Source organism: Styela clava, chromosome 6, assembly GCF_964204865.1.
Source record: "Styela clava chromosome 6, kaStyClav1.hap1.2, whole genome shotgun sequence".
Classification (NCBI taxonomy): Eukaryota; Metazoa; Chordata; class Ascidiacea; order Stolidobranchia; family Styelidae; genus Styela; species Styela clava.
Window position 1 is genome coordinate 13100369 of NC_135255.1, and position 23119 is coordinate 13123487.

The 23119-nt window shown below is 33.2% G+C and overlaps 1 protein-coding gene across 4 annotated transcripts; it reads left to right on the forward strand.

Annotated features, from left to right (window-relative positions):
* The first annotated feature begins 1087 nt into the window (after nt 1–1087).
* Nucleotides 1088–21445, forward strand: LOC120330807 (alpha-actinin-2-like). 4 transcript variants are annotated; one of them, XM_039397749.2, is made up of 21 exons: nt 1088–1285; nt 4956–5060; nt 5352–5481; nt 5841–5927; nt 6718–6805; nt 7041–7119; nt 7322–7403; nt 8080–8165; nt 9960–10052; nt 10415–10540; nt 10915–11096; nt 11459–11588; nt 12302–12393; nt 12805–12913; nt 12993–13133; nt 13563–13880; nt 13961–14086; nt 14591–14791; nt 16031–16114; nt 18753–18911; nt 19289–21445. In XM_039397749.2, exons 1-21 carry the CDS (start codon nt 1184–1186, stop codon nt 19445–19447), a joined length of 2679 nt encoding a protein of 892 aa, XP_039253683.1. In that variant the 5' UTR covers nt 1088–1183; the 3' UTR covers nt 19448–21445. The 4 variants fall into 4 exon arrangements, with proteins under 4 accessions (XP_039253683.1, XP_039253681.1, XP_039253685.1 ...); XM_039397747.2 differs by lacking the exon at nt 16031–16114 and adding an exon at nt 17096–17179; XM_039397751.2 differs by lacking the exon at nt 16031–16114 and adding an exon at nt 17372–17437.
* Nucleotides 21446–23119: the final 1674 nt, after the last annotated feature.

Sequence of the window (23119 nt, forward strand, 5' to 3'; positions counted from 1 at the left end):
GTAATATTCACGGTTACGCTCATTATTTTAGTTCATTTAAACTTTTAAATCTAATCGAGTTTAAACTTCAAAACGGCTTAAATTAAAATTGTATTAATGTGAAATGGCGGTGGATTAGTTTTTACATATATGTTAGGCAGACGTATTGAGGAACAACGCTTTAGCACTTCGAGTCATTCAAATGTGTTCAACAGATGCTACAGTTATCACCTCATTGTTAAATCTAGAATATCGGAGAAGTGATGAAGTAATATATATCGACATTTAATCAGTTTTCTCGGTGCTGTTTTCCCATCAGGTTGGTTATTGAAGTCTTTCGTGAAGGTGTTTCATTCTGAAGATCCAGTTATAGGTACTCGTAATATAGTCGCCGTTAAGTTAGAAAATCCTGCCATTACAATTTAGTCTCGTTCCCGATTTCGTCGCTCTGAAAGCTGCCTTTAATCTGTAAAAATTTGCGTTTAATATAGTTTTATGATATAATCATGTGAATGTATGTTATTTACTTACTTTTTGGTATCATTTTAGTTTTAAGAATGCTGGGAAAGCACCCGACAGCAATTCTTCAAATGGGATGAACGTAGATAAATATATGTCACTAATTCGAGATGCTTTTGAATTGTTTGCGAATTTATTGTCGACCGCGGTTGATCGGGTTCGTGTTCGTTTGACGACGTAAATGAAGATGTAGTAGTGTCTGCAATTATTTAAGTTTTTGAAGATGTTTTGTGCTTTGAATAAAATCTGGCCGAAAATGAGAAATAAAACAGATAAAATAACATGCATATCGCAAGTTTTAGACGAAGTTCAAGTTCCAAATCAGGGTTATTATAGCTTTAAATTAGACCGCTGGGATTGTTGCAATGTTCGAAGATCGTCGTACTTGAACGAATCGCGTTATTGGAGAATTGTTAATTGTCATTTGATTACGATATGCTTGTTGCATAAGACAGTATAAATTTTTGAAGCGTTGACAGATTGGCGAGGCATCGTAAAATTCATTGAAAAAATTATATAGAATACCAATATCCTATCGTGATTCATTTCAAATTCATTAGAATCAAGTTCTGAATAAAATTACATTTATTGTTACAGCAGTCAATTCCAATAGATAAGAGCATAAAAATAGCTTGTTGGTTTGTGTATTAGTATAGTAGTAAGGGTTGACATAAGCATCAACAACATGTCTTATCAAGAGCCCGATGAAAATGACTACATGGCGCAGGAAGATCAATGGGACAGAGAAGGATTGTTGGATCCAGCCTGGGAGAAACAACAGAGAAAGGTGGGCTAATTTATATGTGTAATTGTTATATGCTAGTTGAAACTAAGGTCTTGCTTTCGATGAAACATACAATGAAAATATCTCAACAAGCGTGTGGGTCATAAGACCAAACTGCAGCTTCCACAACTTCGCGATTTTATACAGTGTTTAAATTAAAGCTCAGCCACCTGAATGTAACTGCAGGTAGAGTAGTGTGTCGCCTCCCAATATTTATGTAACTTAGTTTGGACCATAGTCGCATTTTAATGTGGGCTATATGCAAGCAGTTGTAGTGAATGACAATTCAAATTTTATTGACTAATGAAGATGTTCGTTTACCTTGGAATTCGTTTATCATACAATCATTCTGTTGTTTACAAGCGAATCTTGCCGATATCGTTTTACTAAGCTTGGAAGTTACAAACGCCATCCTTAGGAAGGTATATTATATGCGTGAACCACGGTTGTCGAACGTTCTAGCTCCGAATTTAATCTCAAGTCTGTATCAAATTGCCAGTACCGGTGCTTCAGAAATACCATCGCATCGTTGAATGTCTCTTGGGGCAGTTTACTTAGTTGCAAGGTTATATTAAATAGGTCGCGTGCTCGTTGTACTCGCCGGTACCGCTAACTGGTTTATTTGCACAATGAAAAGTAAACATTGCCTGCCCATTCTAATAATCCATAGTTAATATGAGTAGGTGGCCGTAACTATGTTTATTATTTATCGCTTGATATGGGCGGACAATGGCATGGTAATGTAATAAAACATTTCGAATTCTTCCGTCGGAATTATGCTTATTCGTTAGAATTCCAGAAATGTCACAGAACATATATAGCCGACTGTCGGGCGTTCATCGAGCGCAAGCTACTTAGCTCCGGCCCACATATGATTTTTTTTCAAAAAAGATGAAGAAAATATGGTGACAGTAGCAATAGAATGTTGTGATTGCGCGCTCCATTTTGCCAACGTGATCTTGGGTATAAGCAGTGCTGTGCGGCGTCTTTTCTCGGTTCCTAATATACCCTGGTTGTGGGCTGACCTCTACATTAGACGAAGGATTGGAGCCGGAAAATTCTCCCTGTAAAATATCTCGCCGTACATTTAGTGTAATTTTGATCATATTATATGGTGATTAATTGTTGGTAAGTCCGGTGTATTGCGGCGTATTATAACAAGATAACCTCGAAACGCATGATAACAATATCAAGTGTTCCTGAATAATTTCCTGAAATAGCGTCTATCTATCAACTATATCTTTATGATAAATAGTGAGATATCGTTCCGATTTAATAATACTTATACTTATATAGTTTAAAGTCATACTCCAATGCCCTGAGACTCCCCCTGTTTCCACTCGCGTGGAATTAAATTACTGACAATGCAAAGCTATTGCCAACATTTTAGTCGTTATTTTATGTTTAATTAATTTTATCTATGCATTATTAAAATGAGTCGACCACTTTAGCTCTGGCCCATAGCTTGGTAAGCCAACTTACCGTATCATTCTTAGAACAGAGATGACTGAATGACCATGTTCGATCTTCCAGTTAAATTTAAATGGAGGTTCGTCTTTGGTATTTCGTAACTTTTTGCATTCATTATAAATATCAAGCGTTCAAAAATTTGAATAGTATTTATATTCAAGCCGCTCAAAAAATCGCTCCATCGTTGTGGTGAATATTTCGCGGTCTAAATCCGACATTTATTTTACTCTACCGCGATAAAACAAGTTAATCCGAGCTCGGAGAAAATATGGTGTTGTCGTAAGTGAGCGTTACGTTTTGGCGCGCCATGCCATATATGGTATAGTCGATGCGAGTTGCGTGTTTACAATTTAGCCTGAATCGCGAGCCTATGCGGAATATTTTAACAGCATATATGCTTTAACATAGCTATTTGCTCGCATCCACGGTTATCAGCATCAGACGTATTGCCTTAAAACTTCGATTTAATTATGATGTTGTAAAATTAATCGTCTCTGTATTTTCCGCTTCGTTGATGTAATTGAATGCGCGGCAACCTGTGCGGTTGAAACAGCACGTGACTTCACCGGCGGCAAAGATGACGTACCACGTCATATTAACCCGTTACCTACACTTCAGTACGCTCTCCGGTATTGACAAATTAATTTGACGAATAGAATAAAAACAATTGCTCCCTTTTATTTATGTACACTGCATTACCTGTACGGTCCAATTTGTTTCAGCCATCATGGCAGTAGTACATAAATATATAGAGACAAATGTGCTCCTGATGCTATTATCTAATTCTAATATACTAAATAATTCAGTACTTAAATTCGATCCATATGTGGGTGAAATGGGCCATCTACAGGATGACAACCACCACATTTCTTGACTTTCATTTGCCCAAGTAATATAATCAATGAGTATTAAGATTAATAAGTGAATATCTGAGATAGTCCTACTGCAGTACTGGATAATTTATAAATGTTTCACCCCAGTATACAGCACGTGATATAAATAATAAAATATGTTTTAGCTAATGAACCCAGGAATGTGCGATATTCTCTTATGAATTGCAACATTCTAATTCTATATTACAATTGTTTGCATATTCATGACTCATTTGTTGGTCTTGAATGCCCTATATTAGGAATTGATACCATAATGTAGAGAAATTTGGAGATATTGGCCAAGGTTGGTGGTTGATCTCGAGAATAAACAAAAGTGAAATAGGATGTTCTTTATTCTATTTTTTTAATGGAACAAAATTTGTTATATATTTTATCCTGTTAGTAATATTTTACCAAAACATTACATGTACATCAAGTGCTAAATTAAACAGCTATTTCCCTTCTCAATTATTGCCTAACTATGGACTGGGAATGAGTCCATTCACGATTCATGCCGTGTTCCCATTCATGAACACTCATTATTATCTGTTGAAATCACAGAAGAGAGAATTCGGAATCTTATCATTTCTCTCTTTTGTATTGACATTTCACAGCGACCTGATTTTATAAAGAATTTGGGATGAGTTTATCGCATGACCGCTTTTGAAAGCCATGCCATGAAAGTATAATTCTGTACAATTTAGTTTAGTCCAAATACCGAGACATAGTAACACACCCTACGAACATAGATTTGCATAAATAAAATGAATTTGTTACATTAGTGATCTCATTCATTGTAAATATTTTGGTAATGGGTTAGGCTAAGTAGTGATACTTGAAGGATGTGAACAATTCATTTCAAAAAGCAGTTTTTATAAATTCAAATGGCCGAAAGTACCATTTTTATGTAGTAATTTTGGAATGAACATTCGATATATCAAAATCACAATGCTGGACTAAATTCTATAATATATTACCAATGATTTAAACTGAATGAACCCTGCAGTAGAGGGACTTTAAGATGCTATTTTTTGAATTTCCACATTTATTTATCACCATTTAACACATAATAAAATTTCTTTCACCTAATTTCAATATTCACCCAACAAATACTAATTAGGATATCCAAGCATATCAGATCTAAATATAGTCGTCAATCCTTATTCCCTAGAGATTTCAGATTCATTATGAGAATGCTAATGTGATAGTCCATACTATTACAGTAAACTGGATTGCATTCAATATCAACTTACTAACATACCCAAACAATTGAATCTTTTTTGTTTTCAATTCACTTTATTTTAGGATTAAATATTGATTAATTTTTGCAGACATTCACTGCCTGGTGCAATTCTCACTTGAGGAAAGCAGGAACACAAATTGAAGACATTGAGAAAGATTTCCGAAATGGATTGAAGCTTATGCTCCTGCTGGAGGTTAGCGGCGAATTTCATCTTTTACCTTTATAGTGTATGAAGTAAACAGCCGAAATTTTTAGTATTACTTTATATAATTCTCTATATCAGTTCTGATATCCAGTCATGAAACATTTTTCATAAATTTAAATTTGCTAGTCTGATTTGACTTTCTTTGAATATCTGTTTTCAGTAAACATCTTTGTGAAACTTGATTTTGAGTTATCAAGCACTTATGACTGCTGATTGTGTGTAACAACATTGCATCTTTAACATTTTATATTCAACAAATTATTTAACTGTGCTTTCCAGGTAATCTCTGGCGAACGTCTTCCAAAACCAGACCGTGGCAAAATGAGGTTCCACAAAATTGCCAATGTTAATAAAGCTCTTGAATTCATCGCATCAAAAGGTGTAAAACTTGTCTCTATCGGAGCTGAAGGTTTGTTTTTATGACATTTTTAATAGTTAAATTTAGCCTACCTGTATTTTGAACATTTGCTCTAAGTGGTGTGGTAAGAACAAGATAAAATAATAGGAAAATAACCAGCAGTATATAAGCCTAAGGCATAAGTAGAATACAGGATGATGAATGTGATATTGATGCTTCCTCATAACATTGAGCAGTGTATGTCATATAGAAATCATTAAATGACATTTTGCAAAAGTAAAACTGCAGGAACCTGCTACAACCTAAAATACCAACCTCATAATGCCTCGAATTACATTTTCTGCTTCACCATTAAGCTTCAAAGACTTCCTGAAAATCTCATTAACAATTGTTTCCATTTATTTTATCAGAAATTGTTGACGGAAATGCCAAAATGACACTTGGTATGATCTGGACCATTATTCTCAGATTTGCCATCCAAGATATTTCAGTTGAAGGTATGTAGTAATTCTTGTTATACAAACATCAGTTTTAATATAATTTTAAATATGTCACCGATGACAAAATTGAAAATTTAAAGTAAGAGTTTGCGAATATTGCTGAATGGTGTTGTATCCTGAAATTCGTCATTGTGATCAGTTTTAATTTCAAATATCCTAATTTGAAACAAAATCTCACATTTCATTGCAAAAGTCGTAAATTCGTTTGGCCTTGTGAATCTTTAAATGTATATGTTTTTTGAATAGTGTTAATTTCTCATTGCATTTCAATTACATTTTTATCTGCAATAAAAATGACTTAAGTCACAAAGTAAATATTGGCATTTTCGCAATTTCAACCGACATTCTCATATAGAAGATATACTTCAGTTCTATGTATATAAATGCTATTGAGCAAAGTGTGATTCTATCCTAACTTGTTGACTGAATATCATCAGATCAGCAAAGTAGTTAATCTCACAAACCGTAATTCCATTACATATCAAATATTTCTAACAGTATTTACTGTAGTTGAATATTAACCTGATACAACACACTGCGGTCGTAAACACATAATGCAAAAAATGTAGCGCAATAATAAAGATTCATGTTGGTACAAGCGTTCAAAAATCAAAAGTCCAATGGTCTGCCTATAAGAAATGGGCCGTCTTTACGTTAAATCTTTGCACTTTTCAAATTATCAACGCTTCCAATTTCAATGTTGTGCATGCAGTTTGATTGTTAAATTATTTATAATAAAATTATCAATTGTGTTTCTATAGTAATATTTTTTTTTCAATTTCTCCAGAATCATCTGCCAAAGAAGGCCTTCTCTTGTGGTGTCAACGTAAAACAGCGCCTTACAAGAATGTCAATGTTCAAAACTTCCATATGAGGTATAGTAAGATTAAATTATTTATATTGACATGGACTATTTTTGAAGTTCCAGCAATTCTTTTATTTCATTCCAATTGTTACGTTCATATTTTGAATTTCTGTTATGATGTTAATAACCAAAGATTGCTTTGTAAAGTTTCAAAAGAATGACATTATTCAATTTTTGATTTATTTGTTTTTGTTTTCCTATTTCTCTAGTAAGGTATACTAACTTTATTATTCTCTTTTCTATAGCTGGAAAGATGGTCTTGCTTTCTGTGCATTGATTCATAGGCATAGGCCAGACTTGATCGACTATGACAAACTGAGGAAGGTATGTATTGACATAAATGAGCATTGACCAATTATTTTAACTTCTTCATACAATGCTATCTTTGCTTTCCAAATTAAACAAGGCTTACAAACATAGGTAAGTAAATCCAATGCTTCAACTACCAGGCCATTGCTTCAAGTGAAGCAAATCATCTTTGATTTATATACGAAACAGGATTTATAATTCATTTGTTTTCTTGCAGGATGATCCACTCACCAACTTGAACACTGCCTTCGATGTAGCTGACAAATATCTTGATATCCCCAAAATGTTGGACGCTGAAGGTTTGTATTTAGTTCTTTATGAAATAAGATGATTTTGTAACAAAAAAAGCAAAATTCGCATTCTGCAAACGAAGAAGAAGTCAATGCTCCTGGACTAAAAGTTTTAACGTATTCACAGCCCATTTCAAAACTTGTCTCTAAATCGTACCAAGCGTTTGAAATCCGCTGAAATAAATTTGATGCAAATAGATTTTTGAATAATACCATTTGAAAAACATGTTTTTGAAGAATTAAGATATTTAAATTTAGTGCATTCTAGTAATATTTAACTGTTATTTTGCCATAATATTTGATTTATGTCATGTTTTTGCCTTGAAATAGGTTCTTTAGTTAGTTACTCACAATCAAAATTGTAAATTGATTTAGGACTTTTTTGACTTAAAAATCGTTCATTTATCTATCCATCAATTCTAGAATACTGGATTAAGTGTTAGATGGTAGCGACCAAATGAATAGTAACAGAAAAGCTGTAAGCTGCAAAATTTATTATGGTTCCAATTTCAAATTATCATTTGTATTGATACTGAATCAGAATTTAATACTCCAGCGTGCAATTGTGTTTTGGAATTTTAATAACAGTCGTTTCGTACAAAAGAGGAAGTCATACTCAGCGTTTTATTGAACGTAATCAGACCCTGATAACGTATAATAAATGATGTAATAAAATTGTTCACAGAAATGCTTGAAATGGCAAAACCAGATGAAAAGGCAATCATGACGTATGTGTCATGTTACTATCATGCATTCTCAGGAGCACAGAAGGTACCACAAAAGTGAAACTCCTTTGTGCCTTACTCTGTGGCACTTCTGTCCTTCTCTCCTTTCTCCTGGCTTTTCTGAACTTTAATTCTTCAATTGTTGTTCCTATATGGGCTATGTATGAAAATCATGGTCAATCTATGTCCACCAACTCTTCCTAAATAATCTTTTTTGATTATTTATTAACTCTTCTTTTCAGGTTTATTTTGCATGTTTTCCTAACTTCTTAAAACTAACATTTATTTAATCTAGTTGAATGATACACAAACGAGATTTAAATTTAAATTTTTTTCTTAAATATCATTAGATATCCCAATCCCCATTTATTTATTAGGAGATCAATATCATATCTAAGATGTTCCACGGTGCAGAATAATTTGAAATAAGTGAAATTCAACTGTAATATTATTTGATATTATCAGGGATGATAAATTGTGGCCAATTTAATTGCTTCATTGAAGGCATATAAACCCCTTTAAAATTAATTCTCTCGTCTGCAGTACTGAAATGATAGTTCCAAATTGAAGATTATGTAATTGTCTTTAATTGGTATCTTGATATTCTCCAGAGATGGTAGAGATACCCTATCCTGATGAAAAATCTGTTATGACTTACGTGTCATGTTTCTACCACGCATTCGCGGAAGATTTACCGGTTTGTTCAAGATCACACATATACCATACCACATCACATATCTTACCAAATAAGAACCATATCATATGAGAATTTTGCAGAAAATTATACATTACATATTAAGTCATGTGTGTAATCATCACGCTGGGGTGGGAAAATTACAACCGGAAAAATAAATATTGTCTCGAAATAAAATATGATTCAGCTATTTACAGCACTTTTGTTATTGTGTTATATCCCATGATAAATGAGATTCCATTTTTTTAAATATCTTTTTCAAGTCTATCATTTTTGGTTACCATATTAAAATTTAGCTTTGATGTTACAGAATATATATCGCCCATTTGAATGTAGCGATGGCCTTGATTTAAATATGTCGGCATGGTGGGTTTGAAATCTAACTTTCAAATCCCATGCCCCCCACCTCACCCAGGGTGTATAAATTGGGTTTACTATGAAAATATGCCGGTAACTATAGTAATATATCAGACTATAGGAGCTCCTCACCTGAGAGTGGCTGCTATTACTGAGCCTTGTTTAGAGAGAATAGCTCATAAATATGTCAAATAAAAACATCATTGGAAACCTTATGTCATGTTCTGCTTTTTACATGCTATTTCTCTTCCTATTTTTCTATAATTTAACTCATCTTGCATGTGATCTATTTCTTCTTATATTTCATCTCTTCTTTCTTCCTCATCATATCATAGACATTGTTGACATGGCCAAACCTGATGAACGTTCGATCATGACATATGTCGCTGCTTTTTATCATGCTTTCTCTGGTAACGATAAGGTATTCATTCTACTATCATGTGCTTGTCTTACTTACTTCTCTTTTTTTCAGTTTTCGATTTTTTTCATTATAACTTGTAATATATTTAATAAATGTTGATAATATGTTTCTGGTAATGGAAAGCCCTGTGATTAAATTTCTCTTTTTATGAACAATATTGGCCAATTCAAAATTTTCTAAAAATGATCGATTCAGAATTGAAAAGATTACTTTCCATTTTTTGTTAGATTTATGATTTCAATGTATCTATTTTGTTGACCGCCAAAACTTTATTATTTATAGCAATTTGTCTGAATCCTCTCGTCTCTTATGCGCAGTATTGGTTACAAATATCTTTCGTTAATTATTTTTTCAATTATCTTCAATAGACTGAAACTGCAGCTAATCGTATCTGCAAAGTTTTGAATGTCAATCAAGAAAATGAGAGACTTATGGATGAATATGAAAGACTTGCTTCTGATGTAAGTATAGATTATTTTTATCCTTGCGATTTGTATGATTCATTTAGTGGAAACCTCATGTTTTAATAAGGTTTTTTGAACGAGTTTGATGAACTGGGCAAGCTGAGACTTTCAGACACGACACGTGGATCAGTTTGTTAGTTTGTTGTTGTTGAGGCATAAAATCACATTTATTAAATTATTGAACCAATCCTGTTTAATTCATTCCGTAGTTAAAGATGAAAGTGTCTCTTTAAAAGACATTGCTATTTTTTATAAATAAAATTTTACTGGTTTTGAAAAACAGTGCCATAGATGAGAGATTTATGGTTTTCAGTCGAGGTTTATTCAATATTTGAATATCTATTTGAACGATCTTTTAGCTCTTGGAATGGATCAACCGTATGCGACCATGGCTTGAGAACAGAACTACTGACAATACAATGGAAGGTGTTCAGAAGAAGTTAGATGACTTCAGAGATTACAGAAGGCATCAAAAACCACCAAAGGTAATTGATCGTGAAATTGTAAAAATATTCCTCAAATTTGTCCTCATTTTTTTCATCCTGCCAAATAAAAAACTAAGAAATGAAGTAACTGAGAGTTAAGGAGAACAGCCTCATTCAATCTTTCGCATTAATGATTACTTGAAGAAATTTTTTAAAGTTATTTTTAAAAAATATTCAATTAAAGATAGATTCTAAACTGGCGATAATTCAGAAAGAAATCTCTATTTCAAGATCCCAAATATTCAAATTCCTGATTATCGAGAACATTTACGATAATTGTAGTGGAATTGAAATATAAAAATACAAATATAATCTGCATCAATATAAATTTGAAGTGTATAAATTTGAACAAATTCTATTGAACTTTAAATCAGGCTGAAGAAAAAGGACAGCTTGAGGCCGCTTTTAACACTCTGCAAACTAAACTGAGGCTGAGCAACAGACCTGCATTCATGCCCTCTGAAGGAAAGATGGTTTCTGATATTGCAAATGCATGGAAAGGACTTGAAGGTGCAGAGAAAGGATATGAAGAATGGCTGCTATCAGAAATGAGGAGGTAAAGATACTTGTAATTCTTACATATTTTTGGGGGAAAATCTTGCTAACTCTCCGCTTAAATTTCTCACATAAAAACTCAGGTAGATAAGGATCTACAATAGTTTGGATGGAATGGGATCTCTCTGGTTCGACCTTGTCTACTGCCTACGCAATTTAAAACCTTGTGGGCACGATTGTCAGGCATGGTGTTTGAACCTGGGTTTTTGTAGATGCAGTGTCCACATGGTCAAGTCTCCCAGCTGGAAAAACCCCTTGGCTTTGGATTTTAATTTTTTCAACAGTATACTTGGAAACAGAATAAATACTATGATTGAAACAAGGATCTTAATAACTCACTAAATTCTTGCATTTTTATCAAAGGCTCGAGCGTCTTGACCATTTGGCAAAGAAATTCTATCATAAGGCTCAAATCCATGAATCGTGGACTGATGGAAAGGAAGCGAAACTCGCTGAACAGGATTACAGACAATGCCAATTACAAGATATCAAGGTATGGAACGATGCTTTAATGGCTTGACTAATGAACTGTCTGCCCACTACTTAATATATTGGTGTGATACGATTAAATAAATTAATGTGAATAAAAGCCCAAAGGATTCATATGAGTATTTTCATTCTGCTATGATGATGTGATCATTATATATTGAATTTATCTTGGACGAATATTTTTTAAATAGAAATATGATTCATATTTTACATTCGCTCAGCTACCAGTAATTGTTGAGTGTTTCTTACATCGGTAAGACCAGTCAAGAGGATTAGTATGGATTGGAAATTGTTTCAGAATAATGGTTACCTTCTAAAGTACTATCGTTTGTGTACTCCACATTAGCTCTTGAGAATAATGGCTTTGTACTAAGAAATGTCTGTATATTAGCCTATCGGGTATTGTAATCATTCTAAATTTCATTATATTGAAAATGAACCGAATCCGCAAATCGTGGGATATGAATATGAAACTTAGACCATCAACGTCCCAGATTTGATCAGTATATCTCAATGAAAATGAAGCTTTTAGTACATGACTTATTGTTTTGAAGTAGTACAAGGTCGCAAACCTCCAAATTCAGTCTTTTCACTTTCATATGAGTTATATTTCTAGCGCTGTATAACGGATATAAGCATTCAGAAATAGCATGGTTTTAACTAGGTACAAGTCTTGATTTTTACGTGAATTCACCATCTATAATTTATTGTTCATAGGCTTTGATCAAGAAACATGATGCTTTTGAAACCGATCTCGCTGCACATCAAGACAGAGTTGAACAAATTGCTGCAATTGCCCAGGAACTCAAGTACGTATTGACCCTAGATCAGACCCGATTATAGTTGTGAATAGAAATCGACAAACAAAATAACTGAAATAAATATTGTTAGTTGCTTCTCTATTTCTCCAAGTCTAAGGATTTCAAAATGTTGAAAGAAGCCCATGTAAAGGCTAACCGTCGATACTGGTGACTTTTCAAACTATAAATATCAAACGTGATTACTTTCATGTATTTAAATATTTCATTCATTGTAGTTAATTCTGTTTTAGTAACAAAATTTGGGGAAATATAGCCAGTGGTATTAGTAGAATATATGTATTATGATGGATGGCAGCGATAATTGCTTATTGTTAACTTTATGAGTTCATGATAATATGTTGATGCGCTGATGGCATTTATCGGTATGCATAGTATAATATGTATTACTTTTTATTATAGTGACTTGGAATATCATGATGTTGCCACCATCAATGATCGTTGTTCCACCATTTGTGAAGAATGGGACAGATTGGGTGATGCGACTGGAAAACGCAGGGAGGCTCTTCTGGTAATGATCAACCTTTATTCATATTTTTATAGTCATGTTATTTTGACTTGGTTTTTCAATGCTTTTCGTGTTTGTTTAGAATATTGAAAGTTGCTTGGAAGCAATTGAAAAATTGAATCTTGAATTTGCCAAACGTGCAGCTCCTTTCAATATTTGGATGGATGGTGCCATGGAAGATTTGGAAGATATGTTCATTGTTCACTCAAATGAAGAAATCAAGGTAAAAATTTTCACTTCAAGTTACCACTTATGAATGTAAAATTTGTGAATGTAACAAAAAAAGTGTACAATTCTAGCATAATAGCTTACTGGTTTACAAGTTCATGTGATGATCGATATTCTGGTGAGAGATTCTAAGTTTATTCTGACCTGTCCATTTTTCATTGTAAAATTTATATTGGATGGGAGAAATATATAAAATCTTGCAAACCCAGTATCTCTCTACCTAATTTGGTGCTTGCTCAGAATGAGGCACCATATTTATTGCTGAATTATAGCAGAGGGAGTTGGGATAAATGTACCCTTTTAGTCACGAAAAGAAATTTTAGGTTCTACCAAACTTTGCACACAATCGGACTTTATGATGTCTTAAAGTTTGGCAAAGCCATCTTAATTCCTTAGATTCTGAAATTTTCATTTTCCATTTTAGGAACTGATAGCAGCTCACGAGCAATTCAAGGCAACTTTGTCTGATGCTGAGCAAGAGAAGAATGTTATAATGTCGCTTATGGCAGATGTTGAAAAGCACAAGAGAATGTACAACCTGAGCCAACACATTGAAAATGTTTACACTCTCTTGACGCCAGAAAAGATTGATAGCAAATGGCAACGGGTAAAAGAGCTTGTGCCAAAACGTGACAACTCCCTTCAAATGGAATTGGCCAAACAAATGAATCACGAACGTCTCAGGGTCGAGTTCGCTACTCTTGCCAACAAAGTCGGTCCATGGATCACAGAAAAAACTGACGTAAGATTTTACTTTTTTATTACTGTTACCATGGTCTGTTACCATACAGTCTGTTTCATCATATATAATTTTATTTACAGGAGACTGTCCACATGGCTCTAAACATCAAGGGATCTTTAGAAAACAATTTAACAAGTTTGAAATCTTATCAACAAAATATTATTGCTTATCAACCTAACATCGATCAATTGGAAACCATCAACCAGGTTTGTGTTGATAAAATCTGTATATATTTGTTTTTCATTTGAATGGTCAAATAATCCAGGGGTTTTGAAGTGAGAGTCAGTGCTTAGCGTGGTATTGACTTTGTGACAACATTTTTCAATTGCCGCCACAGTCGCAGTTAAATTTTAAATTCCTTGAAGCTGTGAGCTTGAATTTCTAAAGGCGGACTTGTCAACAAGCGATTATAAAAGGCTTAAATACACAAAGGATTTTGTGTTCCAATTTGGTTTGTTCGAAATTCGGAGCTCCAGCCAGCAGAGTTCAAATTTTCTGGAATGTACAGTCTAGAGGCGGACTCCACATTCCTGGGAATAACACAATTATCAGAGATCCATTGAGTGAAGAATGTGTAGGCTATTCAATTTAATATTGAATACGAAGTACCTAAACTTTTTCAAGCTCATAATCATTGAGTGAATTCTTTACTAATACAGTAGTATTACACTAAATTGCTTTCCATATTGACCTGTTTGTTTTTTCATTAGAAAGTGCAAGAATCTCTTGTTTATGATAACAAACATACAACTTATACAATGGAACACATTCGTGTTGGTTGGGAACATCTTAAAACTACTCTCACACGAACCATCAATGAAATTGAGAACCAGATTCTTCTCAGAGATGCAAAGGGAATCACCGAAGAACAGATGAACGAGTTTAGAAGTTCTTTCAATCATTTCGATCGGGTCAGTCAATCGTTTTTTGCATGTTTAGATCATTTTCTTTCACATATAAAATTCACTTTATTACTTTGGCTTGTGATTGAAAAAATTTTTATGTTGTATGTTTTAATGATTTGCAACGCAATACGATCCTATAATGATTTTATAAATTTGATTGAATTTCCTTAATTGATTATAAACAGTGCTAAAATAAAGCCAAATTATTTGAATTGAAGTTTTGAAATGATATATTCTCAACAACCTGTTGATGCAAAGATTTTTTCACACCAAATTGAAATGATCATGAAGTTTATTGTTAATTACTACAAATACAGTTCAATTTAATTACCTAATTATTCACTGATAGTTTAATTTTTGTTGATATTATTTGATGCATGGATGTGTTGTTGTTATTTATCATCTGTGCATTTAAAATCATACTGAATGGAGGTTAGATTTGAGTTGATTGTTATAGAAATTCTTTACCAAAACACAAGATATAGCTAAGTTTAGAAATGATTTTATTAGACTAATGTGAACTATGAAAGTTGTGAAATGATCTTCATTAGAACCTGAGTTTGAGCAAACACATCCTCATGAAACTTACTTACTGACATGTTTATTTCATATAATGTTGATGTACATAACAGACAGCAATCATCTAATTTGAACTCAGTTGTGTATCATTTGATAGTTAGTATGAATCTTGTAAATTACTCATTTGGAAAACTCAACGAATACGATTGTTAGAAATCAGCTATTGCAGAGGCAGTGATGATGTAGTGAAGACATTTTCTTATTGTATAGACGCAGGAATAGGATAGTAAAATATTAAGAATTCACCGAGTTATGAGCTTGATTATACAGTGGTGGTCAGCAAAAAACATATTTCTAGTTAATTTTGGTTCAGTAAAACAACACTTTATTTTCCATTTTAGAATCTTTTTTTCATGTTTTCCTTGCAAGTATTTTTTATCCTGAACAAGATAAAAGTGAACAGACAGTTTTACTTTGGAAGCAAAGCCACAAGGATTTCAATTTTGCATCAGAAACTTAATAGGAAAATTACTAGATCAGGCTTTAGACAACAACTTCGGATATTACTAAAAAAACTCTTGCAGTTTTGAACTGATGAATTTGGTTAAAGTTGAATATACATTAACAACACAAATAAATGTATTAAAGGATCAAATATTGGTAAAAACCCTAAACTAAAAATTTTCTCGGAAATTCGACACTGACATTTTAAGATATTTAAAACAGGACAGACAAGGTTGGCTATTACCAGACAACTTCAGAGGATGTCTTATTAATATAGGAATGGACGTCACCCCAGACACCCCACAGGTACCCAGACGAAAACATATTCTCCAATTTTTCTGGTTTCACATCTTCCACAAAACAAAGAAACACAGAAAAACAACGGCCACAAATATTCCGGGGAAATTTTAATTAACATTGTTTGCTTGATATGCCTTGTTGCATGCTTATATCCTTCCTAAATCAATGTGCATTTCTTTTAAACCATTAACATAATTTTGTATTAACAGGATGTCTGTCATTTTTTACTATTCATTTAGCAATCATATGGTTACCATACTGCAGCATATAGGTTGTAAACTGTAGTATGACATAGTACTTGAATATAAACTCTATAATGCAACTACCGGTACTTAGCTCCTAGAGTTTTCTCCCTATAATTATTTTAGATGGGGTATTAGTATATTGAACTGTGGGCTTTCCCCCTTGTTCATTTCCTACATAGTATGAATTCCGTATGAATAAATGGCCTAATAGATTATTCACTTTTTTTCAAGTTCCATCTTGTTTTCTCCAAAAAAATTCGAAGCCAAAAATATAAACTTTGTTTTGTGTAAAGAGATTATATTCTTACTCTTTTCATACAAGGATGAAATTTGATTACAACAAGAAATTCGCTGCAGGCTCAGTATTATATGCAGTCAAATTCCAAAATTGACTTGATTGTCTATTAATAAAGGTTTTATATTTTTATTACTTGCTTTTTGTGACAGGCGTAACATAATATATCCATACCCCAATTGAAATGAACTGATTTGGCTAACCACAAATCAAATAACACACCATATAGGCAAATATTTGCAAACCTTTCTTGTGGAAATATTATACCGCAAAGCTTCACAGGTGAAAGCAAAAGTAGTGATACTGGAACTTTTGTAACTACCCTAACTATAACAACAGTTTGTGAAAATATGCATGTGTATTCAACATTCACAACCAGAATGAGATTGTATTTATAACGCTTCTGACTTTGCATGTGTTTTGTTTTTTTGGCTTTTCATGCTATAGGATCACAGTGGGCAGTTGAATACAGATGAAATGAACGGAGTTTTAACATCCTTAGGTTACGATGTTAACCTTAAGGAACCTAAGGTAAAACAAATAAAAAGCAAACACCCTCGGCCAAGCTTGGCTTTCCATGCTTTCCAGATCTCATAAATTAACCCTGGGAAATCTCTGCTCTATTAATCTTCAACACTTTATTAACTTTATTCTTTTCTTTCTTCTGTCTATGCTTCGTGTATCTCTCTTTCCTCTGTTGCCTTATATCTTCTAACACTGCAGAAGAAGAATGGTTACCTTGAACCTGACGACTTTGCTGCTGTTCTTATTTCTATGGGATACAGACTGGTACTATGTTTTTCTACTTCGTAATAAATACAGATTATTTTGGCGTGCTAGTAAGATATTGTAAAATTGTAATATAGACAACCTAGCATGTGTTCCACTAATACATATTCTCATCTAGAAGAATTTGGCCATTGCATTAATACAGTTCATGCAATAGTGTCCTTTCATTTGACTTTGCTGGAAATATTGTGTGACAATTCAAAAACATATTTTTCAACTAGAATCATGTGTAGATTAGTTTAGTCATGGTGACATGAGTTCTATATTCATTGGCATAAAATATAGAAATAGATATTCTAGCTTTTATCTTAATAGGTGTGATAGTTTCTTAACAAATTAACATATAAATTAATTAATATTACCCCAATACATGATGCATTACACAAACATGTCTACATTCAACTCATATCTTCAAACACAATCTCTGTCTCTTTTCCTATTTTTATTGTATATTTTGTCTTTTTCTTATAAATTTAAAATGCTGAATACTGAAAAGAAACTGTTTTTCTCTTTGATTAGTTTGAATCTGATCAAAATTAGCCGAGTGAATTTGGAGCTGAAATTTTATAAATTTATAATTGACTATGAATATCAATTATCCTACCAACAGTTAAATTTTGGACAAATTCTTGTTTCAGAATTCTGGAAAATCTGATAGATGGCTATTTTAATCTTTATTAAATAGATACAACATTTGTATATCCACACTTTTGAAACAATTTTGAGTGTTTAAAATTGATTAAAATATTGAGAAAAGCTAAAAACACTGGTTGTAAATTTATAGAGAAATTAAGAAATGTGCCAGATTTCTAGATCATACCTTCGAATTATAAGATTTAACAGCAGATTTATAACCAATGGCTCCTATTGACCGGTTTAACTTTTCATATTCAAGAGTCAAAGAGCCAGTTTCTTTATCAGTATTCTGTATTACCGCATTAGATGCTTAATATAGAGCGTATTCTTTGTCATATCGAAAATTTGGAGATTTGGAGTTTGGAGATTCCTGATGGTGTTATTGTAAAAAATTTACTGTTATTTACTGCTTTATTTTGTCAAAAAAATCTAAGATACAGAAGTACCACAATTTATTCGAAAACAGGAGTATTTGGTGTGACATGGAATATCTTTAATAAATTAATAAAGTAAAAAAATGTTTAATATTTCATATCATCACAATTATAAAATATTAAGTTGTACCAAGTCTAGCTTAAGCCGAGGATTTTGAAAAGACATTTTTGACATGCCTTCGCATTCTAATCTATTTCATTTATTTTTCTGTTTCGTTATCAATCTTCCATTGGAAAAATGTCAGGGAGAGGCTGAATTCCAACGAATTATGGCAGTTGTTGATCCTAACGCTACAGGAATGGTTACTTTCCAAAGTTTTATTGACTTCATGACTCACGAGAACATCGACAGCGATACTGCTGATCAAGTCATTAATTCTTTCCGCATCCTAGCTGGTGATAAGGTATGATAATTAGGCAATGTATTAACTAGGTCTGATCTCTTGTATTGCTATTTTGTTAGAATTTTTCGACTTCGATACACTGGCTGTTCAAAAAGTTTTGAAATTTCAAAATTGCAAAGGAATTTATCTTTCTCCGCCATCAAGTTCATGCATCTAAAACAAATAACTGGCTAACTAATAGACTGATAATCAGACGAGAGGACGAGGTTCGCCCTATGATTAAGCCATCATATCAGCTTTCCTCTCCCGCAGGATGAATATGTACATCCTATCCTATACCAGTATAGTCTATGATGTATGACCATGTCAAGTTATAAATGTTCAAAATTGACAGTAAATATTTTAATATTATATATCATTACTTGTTCTCTTTTTAGCCTTACATCACGGCCGATGAGTTGCGCAGAGAGCTTCCCCCAGATCAAGCAGAATATTGCATTCAGAGAATGTCTCAATGGCGTGGACCTGATGCGCCACCCGGTGCTCTGGACTATGAAAGTTTCTCTACTGCTCTTTATGGAGAATCAGATCTTTGAGCTAGCTCTTCCATTATATGACTGAATTTGATAAAAAAAAAAAATACATGGCGCTTTATCCATCACACAATATGACAGAGAGAAAATTATGAATAATGAAATCAATGCTCTTTAAATGGTTTTAATTTGTCAATTATGATTTCTTTAACAGTCATCAGTCGTATTAAGATCATATTTTTGAGTTACCCCGCTATAATATATTAAATCTTATTTTAACCATGTGCTATTTCACGAATTTTGTCAAAATAGATTTCAATGAATGTGCTAGCTTTGGTGCTTTTTATAAGCAAGTGGTGATTTCTATTCATCATTCATTCTTGAGCAGCAAATTGTCGCTTACAAGAACTTTATCCTTTTTTGTCATTAATTTTGTGTACCATATGCCCTATATCCTCCTGCTGGTGCCTCTTATAAATAGTAATACATTTTTTTTTCTTATTGTAGTTGCATAATATACTCTCCTTTAATCAATGAGCAGGTTGAACTTGATTGTTTTTTTGTAAAATTCAAAACTCATCATGTCCTGCAGTTTTGTTTCTTCTTCTGCTGTTAAATCGAATGTAAGGGTAAATTTTACCATGATTTTCATGTATATCAAACTTGGGATGACTTTCTATCATGAAATCCATTTTTAATATTGAATGCTTTCTAACACACGTGGCCATCACCATATGCTCATTTTTGTTTCGAATTCTTGTACATTTGACTGAATTCTTTTATAAATAACTTTAATTTTAATCTAAATTTTACAGTAGCACACTGTATGTGCCATTTGGGCTGTTTTATGTGTTTATGTACAATGAAGTAATTAACAATACATAATTTGAGTTGTTGCATTTGAAAATAGTACAAAAAAAATTCAGCAATGAAAAAATAAATAAAAAAATTGGTCATGCACTGCATATTATTTGTGTGTTTCACAGATTGTGTTTTTTTGTTCGTTGATATATAGTACAGGATGCGTTTATGATACATTTTTTTCCTTTGAATATGTTGATAGTTGGGAGTTATTCTATCAACTTGTCATTGGCCCCACTGCATGTAATCATAAAGACAATATGTTTTAAGATTATAGGATGTCGTAACTAGGATTTGATTGATGGCATTGTAAAATCCGAATCCATCAAAGTATCATTTTAAATTAATGTTTGAAGAATGTTTCTATAGTGTCTTGTTTTGAACCAATCTTCGAAAAGAAAGTCTCAAGCTTATTCCATATTGTACCAGGCAGGAAGTAAATTAATAAAATGTGTATTATCGATCAAAAGTGTTGCATTGTTTCTTCTGCTTCTCATGCCATATTCATTGCTTTTTTTGCAGATTACCAAAAGGTAGTTTTTCTGCTGTAGATTTTTGATATTTCTGTAACAAATATATTATTTACTTCCACACCAGGCCTCTGTAAATTGCTTTGCAAGTAGCAATGTTTCTCGTTTGATAGTTTGTATCATCATGTGCTAATTTTAAACGCTTCTTTTTGTGTGTAATCATAGTACCTTATACTGTCAATACCAGTGATTGTGGGTGACCTAAAACCATTGATTAAATTTGACTTTGAAACCAATTTCAATTTTTTCACATCCTTATAGTTTGAAGTATGTGTAGCCTATATTATGGGGCACTTATTGAAGGGTATATTTGGTATTCAAGAATGGTTTACCATGCTCTATCATGTGTCTACACAGCCATTGCCTTCCCAAGTTTTGTTTCTATAGCGAAAATCATTGCGGATGTTCATTTTGCTTTGTATATGATTCTTTTCATTAGATAATATGTAATCAACCATTAGTAGCAATCAAATCAATCGCTTTGCTTTAAAAACTGTCTCATTTTCTTAAGATTGATCATTTAAAAGCATCAGATTAGTTTTGTTAGAATGTAAAAATGGCTTGTACAGCAGAATCTTTTTCACTATGTATCAGCATTATTGAGTTGTCTCATCAAAAACCTTATCATTAACTTACAATGAAATGGAAATAAAATATAAGTGCGGCCTAATTCTATTTTATTTTGTGTGGTTTGTAAATGTTTCCTTCAAGGGGAAAACGTTTTATAAAACTTGGTTTTTGGTTAAATTCGGCATTCTTTTATACAGTTAAGGCGACATGCGTTAAATGCACGTGGAGAGGGATATCGTTCAAAAGCTAAGAAGCTCTACCGTAGAATGCCGCTTCAACTATTGGCATGATTTGCATTTGTTGTACTTATAACCGTAGGCTTGCAACAGAAAGGTGAAAGCCCTATGTTGATACTTTGAACAGTAAAAGGTGGTTCTGAGAATTTCTCCATGAGTGCAATTTGGATGCGGATTGAAAGATGAAGGGACTATTCAATGCTGTTGTCGGGATGAAAATTGTTTCTTTGACACACGGGCGAGTTCGCATAGAGGAAAATGATTCAAGATCATTCATTTACTTTTAATAAGTGTATATATTGGGATATTCGGCGAATTTTGGGCATGAACTAAAATTCTATCTATCAAGTACCGGTAATGGGAAGGATTCGTTTTTGCTTTCGTGCCCGTACATTTGAGCATTGCTCTCTTTTTCGGATTTAGAGATTCGAAAATGACAGAGTCGCACAAGTCTGAATTTACTCAGTGACGACTGTATTCGTAGTAAAATATATTTGTACTGTATATTAAAATCAGGTTCCAAAAATGCAAAATCGTGAGACAAAATCGCCATTTCCGAATGTATCCACGCTGATATCAATGGCCAACAATTTTTTACTTTTCGAATGTTGTTTAGATTTTTGCAACTGATTTAGGGTATTTTGGCACTGCTGAATCCGAAAATAACATCCGTTTCTCTCCGTCAGGTCAAGTTTGTGCGTTTTAAAAAATCAGCCCGTTTGACAAAATTGATTACATTTTTTGTGTCATTATCCACGTCATTTTGTCATCACACATACTAAGTAAAGTTTTTAAGAAGAAAAAAATGTTTGTTCAACAATATATAGTGATTACGAGATGAAAATATCAATTAATAAAAACTAAATGGTGGACATTGATTAAGGAAAGTAATCAAAAAATGCATGTTGCGTCATCAGTATTCAAACTTTCGGTCTTGAACCTCCGTTTCTTCGAACTCCTGGAATAGCGGCAGGGAGGTCTCTCGTTAGAGTCCAACAGTAGTCAGCCATCATGACTGCGTCCCTTCGACCCTGATAACTGGTCTCCATTTCTCCTGATGGAATCCATTAAACCAAAGTTTTCAGAAAACCGGTTAATATGCGAAAATAGGTAGTGCATCGTGATGCTCGTGTGACAGCCCAGGTTTCTGAACGCGTTCGCGAACGCGAAAGTTCTTCACTGCCAGAACAAATGCCTTCCACGCTTTCAGTTCCACTTTGTTCATTGATTTTTAGAACTCTGGATGTCTAATGAGCTGACGAATCTGAGAACAGTCAAAGATGTCAGCTTTCAAATTCTACATGCTTAAAAGCATGAGCATTCACCATAACATGTCGGAAGCCTTAGTAAAACTGCTTGATCAAGCCGAGCTTTATGTGCAATGGAAGGAAGAGTATTCTACCGGAGGGTTTTTGATGACGTTCCTTTCTTTGCAAGGCACCAGTTTCTCCCACACTTGCCAGTTCTTCTTTGAGTAAGGCTGAGCACTGTTCCTACTGCCTCATATGCACAGAAAAAAATGGATAGGATAGGATTTA